Source organism: Uloborus diversus, chromosome 5 (assembly GCF_026930045.1).
Source record: "Uloborus diversus isolate 005 chromosome 5, Udiv.v.3.1, whole genome shotgun sequence".
NCBI classification, from domain to species: domain Eukaryota; kingdom Metazoa; phylum Arthropoda; class Arachnida; order Araneae; family Uloboridae; genus Uloborus; species Uloborus diversus.
This window is the reverse complement of record NC_072735.1, coordinates 183,870,289-183,886,487: the sequence shown is the minus strand read 5'-3', so window position 1 is coordinate 183,886,487 and position 16,199 is coordinate 183,870,289. Positions and strand designations below refer to the sequence as shown.

The 16,199-nt window shown below is 33.8% G+C and overlaps 2 protein-coding genes across 2 annotated transcripts in view; one reads left to right on the top strand and one right to left on the bottom strand.

Annotated features, from left to right (window-relative positions):
* LOC129222265 (cysteine and histidine-rich domain-containing protein 1-like) overlaps positions 1-2,737 on the bottom strand; it is a 32,893-nt gene extending 30,156 nt beyond the window's left edge. Inside the window, exon 1 of the mRNA XM_054856744.1 lies at positions 2,582-2,737. The gene's annotated coding sequence lies outside the window, so the exon portion shown is untranslated. The remainder of the gene's footprint in view (positions 1-2,581) is intronic.
* A 12,681-nt stretch (positions 2,738-15,418) lies between these two features.
* The window catches only part of LOC129223328 (cubilin-like), a 92,396-nt gene continuing 91,615 nt past the window's right edge, over positions 15,419-16,199 (top strand). Inside the window, exon 1 of the mRNA XM_054857895.1 lies at positions 15,419-15,605. Coding sequence (XP_054713870.1) covers positions 15,419-15,605 — 187 coding nt within the window. The remainder of the gene's footprint in view (positions 15,606-16,199) is intronic.

Below are 16,199 nucleotides of genomic sequence, written 5' to 3'. Positions count from 1 at the left end.
CACAGCATGCATCTACATTATCTAGCTATGGATAAATAAAAAAGGCATTATTCTGTATCAGAAACATATTACAAACTTTTGGATACTCATTTGTTTCATAACAGTGTACTGAACCAAGTTTCAATACAGAAATATGCATGATGATCAACTTTCAGTACAAACTTGAACCTTAATCCAGATCCATTGGACATTCCACAGGTGAGAATAAGGTACTACAATAAACTCTCGATTATCCACGAAATATTGTGGCACAGTGACCGCTGATAAGCGAAAACTGAGGATAATCCATATAATAGATGAGAAATGATACTAATCTATACATTATTATATTAGCTAAAAAATATGAAAAACTCGCACATAATTTAAATTATAGCTGAAAATGATAACATTGAATATAAAAAAATACATGTAAAAGCTAAAAACAAACAATAACAGAATCATAAGTTAAAAAAATTATTTAATGACTATCATATAGAAGGTTAAAAATGTACAGTCTTAAGCAAAGAAGAGACCGAGGGGACATGACTCAGCTATTTAAATTTATTAAAACGAAAGATGTTACGGGGCTGAAGTTTAGCACTGAAAACAGGACAAGGGGTCATTGTTTTAAGCTATTTAAATCTCAGGCTAACATGGATATTAGGAAAAATTATTATTTTAGCAGGGTAGTGGAACCTTGGAACGGCTTACCGGAAGAGGTGGTAATGAGCAAGGGAGCAGACAGTTTTAAGAGGGCCATTGATCTTCACTGGGGATTGTAAATTGACTAGGACCAGTCTAGCTGGGCCCAGAGCCTGTTGCTGGTCGTCACTTTTGTATTTGTATTTGTATATTAGTACATATCTTCAATTTTTACAAAAAAGTTGGTTTGTTGTAAGTCATCACCATTAAAAAAAATATGAAAAGACCTACAGAAAATCTGACCTCGGATTTGAAAGTTTACTGGAATTTTAAATTTGAAACATGAGGCTGTCTTTTAATGATGTCACCCTTACCCTCCCCTACTCTGTCACTTTACCTCATTTCTCTCTCTTTTTCATGTCACATGTCATGGTTTATCATAAACATATTAAAGTTGAAAAATGCATGATGTCACACTTCTTGTGACAGCCTCCCCGGCACAATTTTATGAACCTCCTCTCAACTCAAAGCGAGACGTTTGTGGATGACCCTTAGGTAATGGATCATTAAACAATGTTTTAATGAATAACAGTTCTTTAAATTCAATTCATTTTTATTCAGTTCCAGTAAAAAATAAAAGTGTCAACTGTTAGACTGACACACATAAATTAAATTAAATAGTTTCTAACACATAGCAGACTTAAGTTGAAAACAATTAGGAAGAAACAGGATTTTTCCTGGAAGCTGACTACTAATAATTTACGTTAAAATACAAAACACTAAAATTAATAATAATTCAGCTTAAACAACAGCTAACTGTTTTTAAATTTTATAGTCTTGTCCTTTACATTTGATTTTACAAATTGTAAATATATCTTTACAAGAGAATTATATCAGTTTGTACAATATACTGAGAAATAAAACAATCAATAAAATTGTTAACTTTTTACTTTAAAAAAAATATTCAACCACGTTGAATGCCTTTCTAAAAAGAAGTAGAATTCCATCATACTTTGGCAAATTTTGACCCAAAATTACAACTTTTTATTTTTAAAATTGTTATTATCATAGATAGCTGGCGCACCAAAAGAGCGGGGGCTCAAAAGAGGTGTGGAAATTAGGAAGGTGACACAAGAAGTTGATCATTTTTTCATAAAATTGAACAATATATTATTGAATTTTCACATTACTGATTAAGTGACCTCTCAAAAGATGTGGAATGTGGCCTTGAAAATCAGGACAGATGACCACATAGACTTCTCATTCTATTTAAAAGTTCAATTCGCAAGAAATAACGTAAGAAAAGTTCATTTATTTGGAACTTTTAGTTTTATTTCGTGAAATAAATCAATCTCAATGAAAAAAAAAATATATTTTTCATCCGATCGTTCATTTGTAACTCTGAAAAGTGAGGGGGCAGTTGACCCGTTGTCACACCCTTCCCCCGCCAATGATTAATGATTATTATTAATTATCCTTTAAAAGATGCCTTGTGTCGTTTCTCATTGGATCTACAATTACTATGCGTGTATGGTCGTAGTTTATTTTTTTGATAAAATTCCGTGTTTCAATTCGTAAATTAAGAATTTCCTTCCTCTCAAAAATTTTGAGTTCGAAGGGCCTCCGCATACAAGCAAAAAATTGTGCTGGCAAGAAAGCAGATCTGTAAGATTTTAAAGGAACTTTACTTGTCAACTCATTGTAGATTAAAGATTTATGCGAAAAGCAAAAACACAAAGCTTAGTATTTAGCATTTAAAAACAGCATTTGGTACAAGTGAGACTAAAAATATTAATATAGAGCCCGAGTGAAGGAGTATTATTATGGGAAAACAGAGGAAATTCATTATGCACAACATAGAAGTATAAAAAGTTGCTAATACTTCTTAAAGAGGTGAAAATTTCACGTCGAAAGAATGTTTAAAGATCGCTATGTATCTTGAAATTGAAGCAAAACTTACGCAGTTCTTTAACTAGTAACTTCAGATTCCGATTTCAAAGTTCCTTAAGGTGTACTTTCACAATCGTAAACATCAACGATTTTATTAGAACCAAAATAAATAAAAAAATTACGCTGCCGATAGAGCTAAAAATTTTCGACACACTTTCTCGATCTCAATTTCAGTGAAAAAGACAATTGACGGTTACAGTTTGTAGTCGAAGTTTCTAGAACTTTATTTTTCGCTTTTTTAAGGCACAGCCGCGTAGATAATCGGCGTCGAAAAAGTTTTCTTTTGAGCCAAATTCGGGGATAGTAAGAAAATCTGACATTTAAATTGCTTTTTTTTAAACTGATCACTGAAAAACACACATCGAAAATGTTTTCTAACGTCTCGTATCATCGTTGGATTTGGGGACTTGTTCTGAAAATAATAAGTTTTGAGAAGACAAGAAAAAATCAAAAGGTGTGACTCAAAACTATTATATTTGTAGATGTTTGAAATGCATTATTCCAGGCCCCTCATCTCAAAGTTATTCAGTGGGTGAGGGCAGGCAGGCATGGCAGCAGGTCCGTGCCGCCGCACAGGACCCCGCGCTGACTTATATTTGAAAACTTTTTTCCCGACTGTTTTACGTCTTTTTAGAATAAGTTTGACCTAGTTGAAAGCGCTGTTGAACGTGAGGCCCCATTATAAATGCAAAACAAGGACGAAGGAGTTAGAAGGTCCCTTCACCCTTGCATTAATACTGCTCCTACGCCAGGGGTGCCCACCCCATAGGAGCAAAGACGAACCACCTAAATATCGGGAAGATCTCCCCTAAATGCAAACCCCCCCCCCAAAAAAAGGAAAAAATGCCCTCTCAAAACATCCCCCTAAAAATTTCAATGGCGCAGTCTGCGCCATGACAACCCCTATGCGGACACCCCTGCCAATGTGCAACCTCACCCCCAAGGGTCAGGCCCCTAGTATTTATAGGCTAACATGGCCTCTCGTTGACCCTGGAGATGATTCCCAGATGTTGTTTGGGGGGGGGGGGGCGTATTTTTGTTTTTGCCTTGAATTTTGAGTTAGATGTCTTCTAAGTGGCCTATGTGGCTGTGTGGTTGAAGCTTCGTCTTCTAAGCCGGAGGTCGTGGGTTCGATTCCCGTCGGTGTCTTGTTTGTTATTTCCTTGTGTTATTTCCTTCCCTTGTGTTGTAAATCTTTCCTGTATGTGTCCGGAGGCAAGGCGCTTGACACGCAGTCCTCTATGTATGTGAAGTTGTTTAGTTTTTAAATAAATAAATAAATAATAAAAGATGTCTTCTGAAACAGGAATTCTCCACCTCTGCTCCAGAGGATATAGGTAACAGCGAAAAATGCGAATGCGTCTAGGGGATTTTTACATGGCCAAGTTAAAAACATTTCCTTATTAAGTTAGATTTATGTTACGTTAATTTTGCGATTACTTTTCATAATTTTTTTTTTTTGAGCAATCACGATTGCTTATTGTTCTTACTTGACTGTTTTTGGCGTCCTATCATTTTATTGTCCCACTGCCACCCTCCGCACCATCACCGTCGACCGGCTCCTCACGATGCTGCTCCCATAGCGAAAGCCGTCTCCAGGTTGTATCCATGTCCTACACACACGAACATACATACACAACTACACACGCACATATGCACACACACAAACACCTACATACACATACACACCATACAGACACCTACACATACACACACATATACACACTACTACCCACACATTCATGCTTGCACACAGACACAAACATATACCTTCACACACATACACCCCACACACACATACACATATCCCCTACACACATACCCCCACACACAAATACACACTCCTACGTACACACACTCGTGATTGCGAAAAACATAATTTGAATTCAAAATGTCAAAATTCAAATTGCTTTTTTTTTTCTCAAAGGTTTATGTAGGGGAGACTGGGGATACTTGATCCCGGGAGATTCATGATCTCACAGCCAAAAATGTACCAAAATCATTAAGTAGAGATTTGAAACCTGACAATTATGTTAAAGTTATACTTGTACATAAAAACTGGCAGTACTTTTTTTTTTCAGCCATTTTGTCTTAGTTCAAGAAATGATTGTCTAAATAAGTGAAGGGAAACTTTTTTTTAGGAACGCATTCTGAAGTTTACATTATCCGTTCTATTCAACTTAAAAAAAAACCGAAGTGTAACGTTAAAGTATAGAGAATCTTTAATAATTGAGACATATTTTTAGTAAATTGCCACTGATTGTTAATAACAGAACAAGTATGTTTGTAAAAATCGAGTATTAGGGATACTTGATTCCTTCGTTTAGAGGGATACATGATCCAAGGGATCGAGGGATCAAGTATCCATATGACAATATAAACACAACGAAAGCAAAATAATAGTTGTTTACTTAGTTGACTTTAACTTTAAACATTCAAAACCATGTTAACATAATAAAATTTATTATAGTAGTATGAATGATAGATTTAAACAATGACTGCAGCAAATATGCTAAACAGTTAAAATACCAGTTCGCACTTGTAACATACATAATACCACAAGCATCTAAACAAAAACTACTGATGAATTATGTTCTTATCATCAGCCAAATGAGCTTGAACAAGTTGAATGGTTGTCAAATCCTTGTTTGAATGAAAAAAAAATGATTTTGCTATAGTTAGATTTACAACAAAAAAGGGAGGTTGCTCATTATGTACACCCATTAGTGGCTAGAATGCAAAGTTGGATTTCTAGAGTTTGAAATAAATTTTCTAAAACAAAAAGGTAATATGCTGAATTAATATATTTTTCTTGAAAAATTGATAAAATGTGTTAAGCTACACACATCCAGTTGAGTTAAGCGGAACTTGAAGAACTATAACAAACGAATTGTGTGCGTTTGATTTTTCAGGTTTTGAAAACATATGCTATAGGCTTTCTTTTCTTTTCTATAAGTTCACTGATACTTACATTTTTCTTCCCTCATTTTAAAAATTATTTCAATAGATAAAACTCTTAATTTCATTATTGTAAGACAAGAAGCAAATGAGTTGATTTTTGTGCTTGTCATCCTTTTTTTTATATTATTTGTTGTAATTTTAGCTTCCTTGCGCTACCTTAAAAAATTGTTATTTTTATTTATAAAATATATTGTTTACAACTGTATTAGAGAATAAATAAGTGATCAAAAGCATCATAAGTTCATTAAAGTTGTGTACATTGTTTTACAAATGTCCTAGTGGAATTTAAAACAATGTTATTTTGTGTTCATAGTATTAAAGTCTAATAACGAAAATAAGAAATAGTGTTATTTTTTGGAAACATTATGTAGAAAACTAAAATCCATGAATAAATTGCTAATCTAATGAAAAGTCTATGTATTTTCTCAGTGGGATCAAGTATCCCTCATGAAAGGATCATGTATGCCTTGATGCGGGGACACATGATACCTTTATGAAATTATTGAAAAGCATTATTTTACCAAAACTATCTGTTTCATTTCAACTAAACAAAATACTGTCAGACAGAGAGAAAAATACCTTTGTTCACGTACTATTTTAAGAAAAACTGATAATTTGCAGGAGAGAAAAAAATTGAAAACGAAAGTGGGGATCAAGTATCCCCATTCTCCCAATTCTTCCCCATCTTCCCCATTCTCAGAAAAAAATATTGCTCTACCTCTATTTTTTCCCCCCACACTACTTGTATTCGAAAAAATATTATTGTAAGGAGAAATCTACAGTATTTGAGGGGGGGGGGGGATACTTAAAACTGAAATTTCTTACAAGTTTAGAAATATACGGTACAACGTTACAATCCGCATTAAAATGTTAAAGACTAGAAAGTGCAAATGAAGTGCTTTAAATAAGTTTAATTGTTCTGGAGTCCTTGAAAATAATTAAATAAGTCATTGAGTTTACTTAAAAGTGCTTCAATTTTATTTCTTATCTAGTGTAGAGGTTCCCAACCTTTTTTGCTTTGCGAACCCCTTCCAAAATCTGTACGAATTTGGCGAACCCCTTGTGCACTAAGTTTAAAGTGACGAGCACCCCTCCCTCCCCCGATGCACACACAGTAAAATTTGAGAGTTTATTTATTTATTATTATTATTTTTTTTTTTTTTTTTTTTGAGAAACAAAAATGATAATTGCAAAATATAGAAGTACATATATCGCTGCAAGCTAAAATGACAGCTAAAAAGAAAAAAAAAGAAAAAGAAAAACTGCAAAACAAATTCAACGATCCAAATCCAGTGGTAATTTTTTGTTTCTGCCCACTTTGAACAAATTCTTAATGGGATGGTTGTGGAACAAAGAATTTTAAAGTTTGTCTCAAATGTCTTGTTTGACAGTTTCAACAGTTTCAGTCTTACATTAGGTTCAGCATTTAATTTCCTTCTGCATTTATCTCTATGTGCTGAAATTCATTTTTCCAAAGGAACCTTTGTCCAAAAGGGGTAATAAAATTTAAAGTATCTTTGTGTCACAACAATACATTTATTTGCAACTCTAAATCAGTCAATTAAAAAATAATCCTAGAAAACATCTTTTAGAGAAAATGTCTCAGATTAACTAAATGATCTTTATTCTTCCAGTAAAATTAGAAAGTTTTCTAAATCTACACTTTCTCGGAAAGGACTACGAATCTAGTTGTTTAATGAAGATACACTGCGTACATTAATCGTTTGAGTGCTGAAGAATTTTCTTTTCCTTATCGTAAAAGTGAGAAATAAAATGCGTAGTTATTTTTTATTTTATTCTATTTTTTTAAAAATTATAGAAACGTCTGCAATTAACTCTAATTATTACATAAACGGTAATTTTTACCAACAAAAATATTTTTATGCTCACTTATTACAAGAGAGTTTTTCTACGCAAATTTAATGAGTTCCTTTTTTGTATAGAGCGCTAATTTTGATTTTTTAATTCCGCAAAAGTTTTTACGACGTACTTCACCATAGCAACAAATAGCGCCATTGCACTCATTGTGTCACTCCCATTTTCAGCGAAGCACAAGACAATCGCAATAGCTCTTCGTCACACTCAAAAGATAAGATAACTAAACATATTGTTACAAATTCTGCAAATAGTAATTATTTTTGTGATTAATTTGTTGTAATCCAGCTAAATTTGGCGTTTATTCCATTATTCTTCATCTAAAAATTATTGTAGTAACTTAACCTGTAAATAGTTTCTTGTAATGAATATACAGCCCCCGTACATTCGAATGATGTATACGGGCCCTCCATTTCTGCACGATACGGTTTGTGAATGGAATAAAAAGAAGAAATGAGAAATTTGTAGAACTTAGTAGGATTTTATAGATATTTCTTCGCTGGGTATAAAACACTGGGCGTTTTGTGAATGAGAGCAGAGTCAGTTTTGTGCTTTTTAACGGTCTGAGGTTCGTCTGGGCCGTTGTTCTGTTTATTGTGAGGCAATTTGCGCTGTGTTTTTGCGTATTTGGATATAAATACGTGTGCCATCGTTGAGTTTACGGTGTTATTTGATATTTGCTTAATTGCTGATGATTGATTTAGCAGTTGTTACTACATTTCTTGTACATAGCTGTAAATAAATCTCCTGTGCTTTTCTCAAGAACTGTGTCATCATTCAAAGAAAATTTGAAGTTGTATCACGAACTCTTAACAATATAAAATTAAATAAAGATGTTTCAAACGCTCTCATATGCTCTATATAATGTTTGCATCAAGTTCAATCGAACTTTCGAATGTGCAAGAGACAAATGAATAAATGAGGAACAAAACACGCTTGAACTTGAGACTTCATTTGAAACAAACATGACAATTTTCCGCCATTATAGTATTGTTTTCGCGAACCCCTTTGTACCTCTCGCGAACCTCCATGGGTTCGCGAACCACCGGTTGGGAAACGACGATCTAGTGTAAACTGTAAATTGTTTGAATGACAAGGGTGTCACTCCCTCGTTACCTCTATTACCGACTCAAACTGGAAAACCTACTATTTTATTGATAACTAGTGGTACCCACACGACTTTGCTGGTTGAAAATTAAAAGGTCATTCGGTTCGCCTGTATATTTACAAAAAATGGATGACGAATTTCTCGCCAATTGGCTATGTTCTTTCGCTCTCCCATTCCACGTCATGATAATTTCGTAATTTACTCATCCATCTTGTGATAATTTTGCTCCGGAAAATGTTCTTGAAATTGAAATAGAAAAAGAATAAAATCGAATTTTCGAAAAACCGCTTCGAGGTGCATATCCCTATGATACAAACTAACTTTGTGCGAAATTTCATGAAAATCGGCCGAACGTCTAGGCGCTATGTGCGTCACAAACATCCTACAGACAACCTACAGACATCCAGACATCCAGACAGAGAGTTTCCGCTTTATTATTAGTAAAGACTAGTGGTATCCGCACGGCTTTGCCCGTAATAGAAAATTCAAAGATCTTTTGGTTCGCCTGTATGTTTACAAATAATGTACGGTGAATTTTCTCGCCCATTGGTTTGTGCCCATGTTACGGTTCCACGTTATGATAATTTCGTAATTTACGCGTCCATCTTATGATAATTTTGTTCTTAAAAATTGGAATAGAAAAAGAACCACATCGAATTTTCGAAAAATCGCTTTGAGGTGCACACTCCCATGCTACAAACTAACTTTGTGCCAAATTTCATGAAAATCGGCCGAACGGTCTAGGCGCTATGCGCGTCACAGAGATCCTGACAGACAGAGATCCGGAGAGAGAGACTTTCAGCTTTATTATTAGTAAAGGAAAGCTTATATATAAAAAATATAATTGCTGTTTAAAAAAGGCTTAAGTTGGTAGCATAACCTATGAAAAGTGGTAAAAACAAAGTGATCAGTGCACATTATGGGTTTAACCAAAAAAATCAGTAAAATTCGCAAAAAATACGAAATTTCGGGTACAAGTAGCCCCTTGTGCTATGCGCGTCACAGAGATCCTGACAGACAGAGATCCGGGCAGAGAGAGATCCGGACAGAGAGACTTTCAGCTTTATTATTAGTAAAGAGTAAAGAAAATGTTCAAAACTTTATCAACTTTATTTATAAGCACAAATCTTTATTTTTCCCCTCACTGAAATAAAGAAAAATAATTATCTAAGGTCTGAGAGCTTTTAATTTCTTTGAACAGGTGTTGTTATTTTTGTTTTCCTCTACATTTTTGTTTTCTCTTACTTTAATGAAATAAATTAAAAAAAAAAAAAAAAAAAAAAAAAAAAAAAAAAAAAAAACTTGAGTTGTGTTTTCCACCAATTTACTAAAGCCAACAATTTACTGATCATGACCATATTACCAATTGTGACATTCTACTGATCGTGACATTGTTACTGTACCAGTATATTTTTAATCATTCTAATCTTTAATCAAGACTGTTTTTGAAAAAAAGTAACTTCATTTTCTCTTCAAAATTGTACTTAAAAAAAATCATTTATATATTTTTCTTCAAATTGCAATCAACCTTAATTATGTACACAAAATGTTGATTTTGCTGGTGTTACTGTATTTTGCCAAAATTTCAATCAAGTCAGCTGTTGTTCCGGGTTTCTTGGTTGGATGGCGTTGGAAAGTCACTCCACATCTCCCGCCAAAACGAGAAGGTCTTATTACCAGGGTTGGCCGAATTGGACCCAATTGGGCTTTTTTGAAAAAACCCATTTAAAAAAACCCATTATTTAGCCCACTTTTGGGTTTTTTTTTAATTTTCTGAGAAGTTAAAAAAAATTAATTTAAATACTTTCATAATTTAAATTTCTTTTTTATTTGTTCTTCACCACAGACAATAAACACAAAAAATGAATTTTGAACTTTAATAGTATTTCTTAACTCTTAACAGCATTAAAAAAATACTTCAAAGATTTTAAATAAATATATTTAACTTTTTTCTTTAACTGGTCAATAAATAACTCAAATTATCTTGACTGAGTCCTGTCTCGTCTGATTTTCTCAATATTTGTAGATTGTACAAAGAAACCTACTCTATCTAAAAGGCTTTCATGTGAATTATTTTCTGCAAACCAACACGTCACAAATCTCGAATAAACACAAGGTATATTTTTAGAAATTAACAGATTTTTCAAACGGTCAGCAGAAATCAGAACAGGATGTACAGTATTTTCATTATCTTCGAAAAAGTTTAATATTTCTTACTCTGTACACAGAAGAAGAAAAACAGGCAACATAAAATTCAAAGAAATGTCTTGATTAAGCTGGAATTCAGTAAAAACTGATTTAAACTACTTGAGGTTCTACAGTAGTTTTGCATAACAAAATGATATACAATCTAGTAAAATGCCAAAAAAATAAATAAATAAATAAATAAAAATGTAGTAATTAAAAACGAACAATAGATTTTATCACTCGAGAAGTAACTTTGCCTTAACTGTTGGTAATAATGAAAACTAAAAAATCTGAAACTTCACCATTCTTGGGTTTTGTAGTCTTTTATACTTTTCTTCAGAATACGCTGAATTTTAACTAGTTTTCCAGATTTTTTTACCCGAAGACAATTTTTGCACTTTGTCTATTATACACTTACGCTACAATATGCTACAAGTACCCCCACATTTTCGCTAAAAAAAGACAAAAAAACCCACATTTCTTTTAAAAAACCCAACTTTAGTTGGTTTTTTTGGGTTTTATTTAAAAAACCGAAAAAACCCTGGGTCCATGGGCTTTTAAATAAATACCCGGGTTTTTGCCAACCCTGCTTGTTACCATTCGGAGGCGAAGTGGAGGAGTTGTCTTCAGTTGTCCCTCATTACCTATCTTCTAAATCTACACACCGTTTCTTTTAAGAGTTTAATGCATTTTTTGCTAGTGATCAATTTGTTTGTCGTTGGGTTTGGGAGATGATCGAAAATCAGCTTTACAAAAAGCCGATATGTGAGCAAGAGACGATGCGTTGTCCTTCCTCAACGTCGAAAATTTGTCGAACCGAGGAAAAAATTTCATTTTGCAAAAGAGTGTGAAACTTATAAAAAGTTTTGGTTTGCCTCTTTTTTTCCGATACTTTGTAGTTGAAATTATGCAGAAAACGCAGAATTTTATGCTATCAGTTTTTCAAAAATTTTCCCCGGGGAGAAACTCTCGGCCCCCTCAAACTAAGGATATTCTATACATTAAAGGAGCATTTAAGGTGCTCCTTTAATCACTCGACTGATACTTCCCTTCCTTCCAAGATCAATGATAAAATGTATACGCGCGGGGATTATACCGAGAAAAAAATGTTTAGTTAATTTTAATTTGGTATAATTTGGATTAAATTATATCAATATATATTGGAAAAAAATTATAAGCTAACAGGATTGCACATCACCAGGTGGAAAGCATGGCTGATGAGTCGTAGAAATCTTTAAGTGATTTAAACGACTCAGTGTTGTACGGATTTTCTCTCACTTTTTTGAGGGGTCTCGTTCTTAGTGGAGGGGGGGGGGGCATTACTCTTGAGATGGACGTAGCTACATTTAATACAATCATTAATATCTTTTAATTGGGGGCCCCGCAAAATGTCTTCGCTCAGGGCTCCACAAAATCTAGGGCCGCCACTGGGTGAGGGGAAGAGGTTGTTTCAACACAGGACCCCCGCAGATCCGGCAGTGCGGGGACCCACAGCACTAAGCAGCTCAAGGACCAAGACCCCTCCCCCCCCCGGAAAAAAATCAAGAAACAAACTCAAGGTACCTGTACTGAAATTTTAAAAGTTGAAAATACTTTTGTAATGTTTTATAAAAATTTGAGGAAAAATAGATACTCAACACATATTATGCAAGAACAGCAGCAAATCTGAACTATTGGGTTGAAATTATGAGATTGTTTGAATATCGGGGGAGGGGGACAATGTAAAGGTATGGGAGACTTAAGATTAAAAAATACCTTTGTGCTGAACAGTAAAGTAAGACAAAACAACGTTAGAAGAAGCACAAATTTGCAAATAACAGCAGACACGTGTTTCGGCGTTACAGGGAACGCCTTTTTCAATGCAAAAAATAATGAGCTTATGGATGAAAAGACATCCGACAAAGTTATTTGCAAATTTGTGCTTCTTCTAACGTTGTTTTGTCTTACTTTATGGGAGACTTGTTGGCTCATTTCCTTGCTGACATTATTTATAAATGAAATATTTTCAAAATTCCTTTTTAAAAACCTCATACACTAGAAGTGTTTAAACAGACTAGTTAAAAACCTTAAAATAATAACAATAATAACAATAAATGAATAAAAAGATTTATGCAAATCAATTTAAAATATAAGTAGAAATATTAAAACAGTTAAAAGCAAACAACAATCATTTTCTTAAAAAATCATTATTTGGAGAGGGGGGGGGGGGAGTGACCCTACTGATTTTTTGCAGGGGGTTTATAGATCAAGGCCTGTTTTAATGATACATTTTGTATAAAAAAACAAACAACAAAACACGCATACAATGGGGTTGTTTCCTTCCGTCAAAAGTACTACTTTTAGTCAATAAAATTGATAAAATGAGCAAAAAAAAAAAAAAAAAAAAAAAAAGAACATGGAGCGAGAAAAAACTTTCATTTTCCCAACGCTTAGTTTTTAATTAATTTTTTTAAATGTCCGATTTTGAAAATAAGGCGTGGTCTTTATGACGTCACAAATGATGCTATTTGTGGCGCATCTTTCTTCCGCGTTTACACGTTATGATAATCAAGAAGCAAATGAAATATTGCGCTCTACGCTTGCTATCAACCATATCGTTAACAATACAGGTGAGTAAAGATGCGAATTAAATATTTTGCACTGTGAATGGCAACACTGAATGGCATTTCATCATTTGTGATGTCATCGGCGGAAGCGCAAAATACGAAAACTCACCGATTTAAGTAATTTTTTCAAAAATATTAAACTTAAACAAATAATTTAAAAAATGGTCAGATCCTATGTTTTTAAGCATGTTCTTTCAGAAAAAAATACCTTTAAAATTTTGGAAACGACCCCATTCTCAAAATGTACGCTCTCTCTCTTTTTTTTTTTTTTTCAGTTTCTGCTTTAGTAGTTGGCCGATTATTAATCTTAAAAATGATATTGAAGTAAAAAAATATGATGATGAATACTGAAATCAATCTTTCAATTACTATTTCTTTGGAACTATTTCTTAAAAAATAATGTAAAAATCGCCTGCTGCAAATATAAATAAATAAATAGAAATAATAATAATAAAATAAATAAATAAAATAAAATAAATAAATTAAATAAATAAATTAAATAAATAAATACATAAATAAAAATAAATAAATAATTAAATTAATGAAGAAAGAAAGTATAAAGGAATGCATTGATAAAACTACACAGATATTTACAGGCTATAAGATAAATAGGTAGGAAAGATTTAGGACAGAAAGAGAGAAATTACAATACATATAGTGCAAGAGCGGAGAAGATTTTTTTTAAAATTCTTTCCATTCTAGATTGCTCAGCCAAAAACTTATTTTACAATAAAAATTTTAAATTAACAAAACTGTTTTATTGTTGATATTTTATTTAATAATTTAATGAATGTTTCTTTTCCATAAACATAGCCCGAAATCCAAGAACTTCACGCGAAACCCCGAGATCTGGGGGGGGGGGGGGATTCCACTCTTTGGCAGCCCCACGATCGGGGGTGGGGGGGGGACCAAGCTTTGGCAGCTGTGGATAATACATACCACGGTCAAATAATGTTACAGTGGAAGTGTTTGCTATAAATATAGGTGTTTTGTTTACAAAAGATTCCCTCAATTACTATAAATTTATGCGCGGAAAACGTACTACTGGAATCTTTACTAATAATAAAGCTGAAAGTCTGTATGTCTGGATCTCTCGATATCTGTTACACGCTTAGCGCCTAGACCGTTCTGCCAATTTTCATGAAATGTGGCACAAAATTAGTTCGTAGCATAGGGGTGAGCACCTTGAAGCGACTTTTTGAAAATTCGAGTTTGTTCTTTTTGTATTCCAATTTTAAGCCCATTTTACCGAGCGAATTACATAACATAGAAGAGTAAATTACCATAACATGGCCGAGGAAATTACCGTAACATGGACGAGCAAATTATCATAACATATTGGCGAGAAATTCATCATCAATTATTTGTAAAGATACAGGCGAACCAAATGACCTTTTAATTTTCTACTACGGGCAAAGCCGCGCGGGTACCGCTAGTAACATAATAAAATCTATAAAGTTGTACCCTTATAAGTTGATCGCTTCTGCCAAGTACAGAATTAGTCATATATTATGCATATCAACCTCTATAAGTTGATCACTTGCTAATGAAGTTGACCACTAAAGTACGACACCTCAAGCGGTCAACTTAAACAGGTTTCATTGTACCAATAAAATCAATTCTTTTCGCATACCTCTAATCTTCAAATTCCCTCCAGTGTCGAAATAGTTTCAAACGTGTCTACTGAAACGCTACAATTAAGCATTTGATTAAATATTTCTTGCGCAATTCGTTTTGGATGTTTTTTCGCCAAAGTTTCTCAAGAGTGATTTCCCCATTCAAAAGAACGCTTTGAAACATTCGATACTCATCTCCGCCCTGGTTAAAAAAATAAAGGTATTGCTACAGGATGGCTTTGAATTGACCCAGGAACACTTCTAACAATCGCTTAAGGCGAGAGAAAAAAAAGAACACTTCCGAAAAAAAAAACCAAGTTGCTTTCTTTTATGTGGGTTGAAACACAGCGTTAAAAAAATGGGTATAAACAAACCAAGCGTCACAGAAGGCGATCAGAAGAATAGCGTGGGGGTGCAGCAGAGAACAGTAAACTCGTTAAAAGGGGTCGTCCTTCGGGAATGCCGTCTCGCCTGGGCAGGTATCGCTTTCATGCATGGACAGAGACTTCTCTTCCACATTTGCTAGAAGAAGACAGCCTCAAAGGAATATGAAGGTTGGAAGAGGAACAGTCGTGGCAAGGATGCTCCTCTGGATGACCGCTGCGATGCTGGGGGTCGGAGAGGTGAGCCTTTCAAATGTGGGATTTCCTATGTGGGGAATTTTTGGGGCGTGGTCGGGAGGTTATGGGCGGGGCTCAGACGGATAAACATCTTTCATGGCCGATTGATGGGAGATGGGAGTTTGTGTCTGCTTGTTTTAAGTTTCGTCGTCTGATATTGCATCTTTTTTAAATTCAGTTAACTGTTTTAATATTTTTTTTGTATTTTCAATTAATAATAAAATTTAATAACGTGATAAAACATTCAAAACTTAGCTAAATTCATGATTTTTATCGTATTTCATGTGAATTTATTTTGCATCTGACTTACTACATTCGCTTCATGCAGAAACGCCAACGAAAGATATTAACGTTAATGTGATAAGAAAGTTACGATATTCAAAACCGGTCTCCCTCCCCCCTCTGTTCTTCTCTTAGTTATGTACTATACGTTAGCCGTTTTATTCTGGTCACTTTTTGATTGCTTCACATTGTTAGCAATAAATATTTTTGTGGAAAATCCACTATGTCCCTGAAAATACAATTAGTTTTTCAACTATCAGCTAATTAAACGTTTTGATTAAATGTTGTTTATCCAGTGTTGAAGAAAATGCTGATAGATATTTTTAGGTAAAGTTTATGCATGATAGATATAGCAAGACATTACAATGTTTAA